Raw genomic sequence first — 5,231 nt, forward strand, 5'->3', positions numbered from 1 at the left:
TTACGACACTCGACAGTGGAATCATTGATATACACAGAAATCATTTCTTTAAATAAATATTTTATTTGAAAATAAATACATTTTCTTAAAATAGAATCAATAACATTACAAAAGCTTTTGAGGGAAGTGAAAAGGGGAGGATGGGGGGGGGGGGGGGGGGGGGGGGGGGGGGGGGAGGGGCTTTACCCAAAATGAAAGATGTGTAATTTGGAACAAGGAGTACAATCTCACACGTTTATCTACCATCTTAAGACAAGTTCCCACAATGTGTTGTACTGTACATTCTCGGCTGCTTTGTATGAAAGGGGGTGGCATCCCTCACGCTCGCTTTAACATGCAGTGCACTTGGTCTTAAAGCTTCAGGCCCTGCACCCCAAAACAAAAACAAAAAAAAAAACATTGGTATTCTCATACTGAATCTACACACTCATTTGTAAAAATGTAGGATATAATCTCTTGTCACCACATCAAAATAAAAATCAGCCACCGATTTACATTTACATCTGACAATGTTTTTTTCTTTAAAAAGTACCTTAATTCACCTCTAGTCTACAGTACAAAGATACAATACACAAGAAGGCTGCGCTTAAATCGACGTAGCAGTAATCAGAGGCCACTGTCTCGCTAAGGCCAAAAGTATTTCCATTTCAACTGGGGAGCTTGTAAAATTGGTCTGGCCAAAAAAAAAAAAAAAATGTCGTCAGGCAGAAAGGGAAACAGTGCGTGAACTCGCTGGCACTTCTCTGCCTTTACAAAGGCTTTTCAATGCCCATTGTTTGACTCGAGAGCTCGGAGATGGCAGATCTCCAGAGAGACTGGGTGGGGGGGGGGGGGGGAGGGGGGGGACGGGACAGCGGCACAGTTGCATTGGAGCAGATTAACACAGTGCACCAGCGCAGTCCTGACCCCTCTGACAGCTCCACAAATAGCACTGGGAGTGCAGGAGATTCTCTCTCAACCCGCCTGCAGCGAGCAGAGCAGCAACCTTGACCAAAAAAAAAAAAACCTAATTACCAACTGCGGCAAAAAAAAAAAAAAAGCCCGATAGAAGAATATGTCGGTTTTATAATTATTGAGTCATTGGAGGATGTGCAAGCCGACCTCAATTAAGACAAGCGCGTGAGAACATGTCGTTTATGTCTAATTGGTGGAGGAGCAGCAGAGCAGGCTGATCTATGGCCAAAAAAAAAAAAACGCTGTGTGCTTCCCCCCGCTAGCCTCCTCCTGCCCAATGGAATCAATTCCACAGGTAGCGGATTTGAATAATGATTAAACTAAGTGCTGCCGGGGAGTGCCGTGTCCACACATTGTGTCCACTCATCACAATCCCCCCCCCCAACCCGCCCCTTTTTCCCCCCCCCCACGCAACCCTCGGATAAAAATTACGCAATCACGCTTATTTTCTTGGGACTCGGGAACTCGGCAACAGGCCACAGTGATGGCGTTCCTCGTGGACCAACAAGCCTCCTCCTCCTCCTCCTCCTCCCCAGCGCTTCAATGCATTTCTACCAAGCAGCAACCCAAACGTGTAAAATGCCTCGCAGCGGACAGATTTCATAGGCCATCTTCTGAAGATGAATGCTTTGTTGAAGCAGACACTTGGAGCAACGCGCTACTGTGCTGATTCAATCACAGTTAATTAGCGGGGGGGGAACAGATGTGAGACATTTAATGGCTGCAGATTAAATCGGAGTCAGGTGAATGACACTGAAAGCTAAATAATCAATGGAGCCCATTTCACCCAACTAATCCGAGGTAATCGGCTTCGCGTCACCCAGGAATGCTGCACCAACTCGCTCTTTCCGCTCTTCGTTTGCTTCTTTTTTGTAGGAACTCGGGTTTTTGAAGAGCCAGCCTTCAAACGCACGCGAGAAAAAAAAAAGATATCGGTTCCTAATCCCTTCATCGTGACACAAACGAATTCAGGGGACTCGCTTTTATGAATTTGTAAAAAACGTCCGCTACTATTTGAGGGTGTCAGAGATACAATACATCAAGTGATGCCACAGAATCCAGCAGACTCAGATGGATGGGTCTCTCCAGGCCTCTCCTCCTCCTCCTCCTCCACCCCCCGGTTGCTGTTGTTTGTTCAGTTAACAAAGATCCCAAAGCCTTGGCGATGCAGGCACATGTGCTGAGGGCCAGATGGGTAGAGACGGAGCCCGCTGCATCAGGATGCCTCAATTTGGCCAAAAGATCTTCCTGGCACCGGCTCAAAGAGGAAGAAGCCTGGTGCGCTTGGTGCGGCGTTTTTTTTCTCTCCCTACAATTCTTCATCATCATCATCTTCAACTCGCAGGCAAGTCAGTGTGAAGGCGCACGAGTCACTGTCAAACACACGCACACACACACACAAAACAGAACAGAGAGATTGTCTCCTCTCGCTGTGCTACTTTTACCGCTCAGTCATTCTTTGGGTGGTGAGGGGGGAGGGAGGGGGGAGAGGAGGAGGGGGGGGGTTGTCCAGCCCAAATAAACGCGACCAGATTGCGGACGCTTCCCCCCCTCAGCAGCTCACCGTGCTCGGCTGCTGTTTGCACACAAAGTCCGACATGAAGTCGAACTCATTTTGTCCCAGGCGCAGCTCCGGCAGCTCCTGAACGCGATCCAACCCAAACTCCAGCACCAGCGAAGTCAGAACCTCCTCGTCAATCAGGTCCATGTCCATGCCGCTCGGCCCCAGGGGGCCGCCGATGTGCTGCATGCCCGACAGCTGGGCGGGGCCCACCCGATACTGAGCCCCGTTGGGCATGTGGTGGCCGTTGGCCGAGACCAGCGGGTGTCCGTGATACTGAGTGTTGAGTTTCTGCAGGTGCATGCTGGCCATGAGCTGCTGGGAGGTGAGGTTCCCGGGGAGGTACTGCTGCGGGTGTCCGCCCTGCTGCTGCTGCTGCTGCTGCTGCTGCTGCTGCTGGGGGTGCATGTGGTGGTGGTGGTGTTGCTGCTGCTGCTGCTGCTGCTGTTGTTGGGGTCCCTGGCCATTGTACATCATGTTCCCAGACATCATCTGGTGGTGGTGGTGGTTGGCCATGGGAGCTCCGTTCAAGGGGCCGGTCATCCCGCCGGGTCCCACCATGCCCTGTCGCTGTCTCATGGCGGCCTCCATGTTGTTCTGGGGGTTCCTGCCGTAATGCATCACCTGGCCGTTGGGCATGGCGCGGAGGCCCGGCTGCCCGTTGTGCTGCGGAGGTCCATTCATACCCATCCTGAAGCCGTGGGTCATGGGCATCATCATGTGTTCAGCCATGGCTTCTTTGGCCTGAAAAAAAAACAAAAAACAGATCGAATTAGATTATTTAAACACAACTCATTGCAGCCTAAAATACTCTGAAATGAAAGTTTCAGAGGGCTTCTAGGCCTGTGAATTTTATTTTTTTTGCTCTGGAGCTATTAGAGCTTTCTAATATTGTTTATGTTGTAATAATTCTGTATACAACATGAAACTAATATGTTGTTTCATCAAATTCATTCGAGACCATCGAGTTTGTCCCTGAGCGGAGGTGTTGGGTTGGAATGTGTTCAAACATTTAGGAGGCAGTTGATTATAGGACATGTAGGATCCTGTTGTTTTTTTTATTTTGACCCATTATATAAACTATAAACGCTTCCGATTTGACAGAAACTAAATCTCTGCCCTTTTTAAGGGATCAAATATTGCTTAGCTCTTATGAGAACAAGTGTGGTCGGTCGGTTGAAACTGTTTGCCCTCCCCCCCCCCCCCCCCCACTTTCTCGGTCTGCATTTGAACCGCTTCCAGTAATATCATAAGAGTCACTGAAAAAAAAAACCCATCTCAAACCCCCGAAACGACACCATCAGTGACGCTCGGTATCCAGCGAACGGGGGAGGGCAGCAATACCCTTGCAGCCAAAAGGACGCAGAGGAATGCTCCTCCAGACCACACACACCTATCCACCCCCCCCCCCCCCCCCCAACACACAGCACCCTGCCTGTGTCTTCCCACAGTCATTACAAAAGATCCTTAATTAAGATAAACCCACATTTTCGACAAACAGATCCGGCTCACCCCCCCGAAGCTGCGATTCGCCGTCAGCGTTGTTGGAATTGTTGGAATGATTGTATCCAGTAAACAGCGTGTTCATAAAAAGGACATCCGGAGAGACACATGTCTCCTTCTGTCACTGAAAACAAAGACGTTTCAGCTTACCACCCCCCCCCCCCAAAAAAATGAAAACTGCATGGTGTTGCCCCTGGCTGCTTGTAGCCATTCAAGCCTTTTAGTGCTGATAAAACAAAATACTCACCCCCCCCCCCCTCCCTCAACAGCCCGAATACTGCTTAAAATTCTGCTCTTGTGTTCCCTAATTACAGCCTCATCTGTCGAGCTTCTTTGCAGATATCATTCAGCTAAATGCCACTTTGTAAATAGATCTCAGTCTCAGGCTGGGCAATAATTGCTGACATTATTACACAAGCGTGAAACCTTTTTTTTTTTTTTTTTTTGGGGGGTTTAATCCTCAAGGACTGTGAATGTGGGCTATTTGGCGTTCGAACAGAACAGGCGACCGCGCTGCGTGCACGCAAAGTGGCAGCTGATCGCCCCGGTTCCTTTTTACGCAGACGAACATAAAGCAGTCAGCAGCCATACAAAGGGGGGGGGGGGAAGTGCTACTCTCCCCCCTCTCTCTCTCGCTCTCTCTCTCTCTCTTTCTTTCTACCTGTTAAAAGGAGCGACAGAACGCGACACCTACCCGATGTGTTAATGTCGAATCCGTACGGAGAAGTTGTGTCGGTGCCGGGGTTGTTTCTCCAGCTGATGCTCCGGCTACACGCAGCCCTGCGGCGGATACAAACTCTGCGGCGTGTCGGCAGTCAGGAGGAGTTTTGTTTTCTGGGTCAACTCGGGGATTATATACATCTATAAAGCACCGAGGGAGGGAGGGAGGGAGATAGCGAGGAGGAGGAGGAGCTACCGTCCTCTCCGTCTCCTTTGTTGCCATTGGTCCTCCCCCTTAATCACTGTGCAAAGAAACATCCACTAACTACCTCCACTGATCCACCGGAGCAGCAGAGCTCCACTCGCGCCGTGACGCGCCGCGCCGCGCGTCCTGGAGAGATTCCACTGGCGTCTGCCTTTATCGCCCTTATGCCTCAATCCCGAAATGAAAACAGCTCTCCGTTTCAAAGTGTCGCGTGACCTCTGCGACTGAGAAGTCACATTTGAACGAGCTGCGGTGCAGATGTTGTTAGGCCCCATTTGGGTAGAAACG

At 50.0% G+C, this 5,231-nt stretch overlaps 1 protein-coding gene across 1 annotated transcript; it reads right to left on the reverse strand.

Annotated features, from left to right (window-relative positions):
• Nucleotides 1–222: 222 nt before the first annotated feature.
• Nucleotides 223–4,888, reverse strand: cited4a (Cbp/p300-interacting transactivator, with Glu/Asp-rich carboxy-terminal domain, 4a). Its single transcript, XM_037474760.2, has 2 exons — nt 4,713–4,888; nt 223–3,259 (listed from the first exon to the last, which is right to left on the reverse strand). The coding sequence occupies exon 2, from the start codon at nt 3,245–3,247 to the stop codon at nt 2,507–2,509; it is 741 nt and encodes a 246-aa protein (XP_037330657.2). The 5' UTR covers nt 3,248–3,259; nt 4,713–4,888; the 3' UTR covers nt 223–2,506.
• Nucleotides 4,889–5,231: the final 343 nt, after the last annotated feature.

This window comes from Pungitius pungitius, chromosome 17 (genome assembly GCF_949316345.1).
Source record: "Pungitius pungitius chromosome 17, fPunPun2.1, whole genome shotgun sequence".
NCBI lineage: Eukaryota > Metazoa > Chordata > Actinopteri > Perciformes > Gasterosteidae > Pungitius > Pungitius pungitius.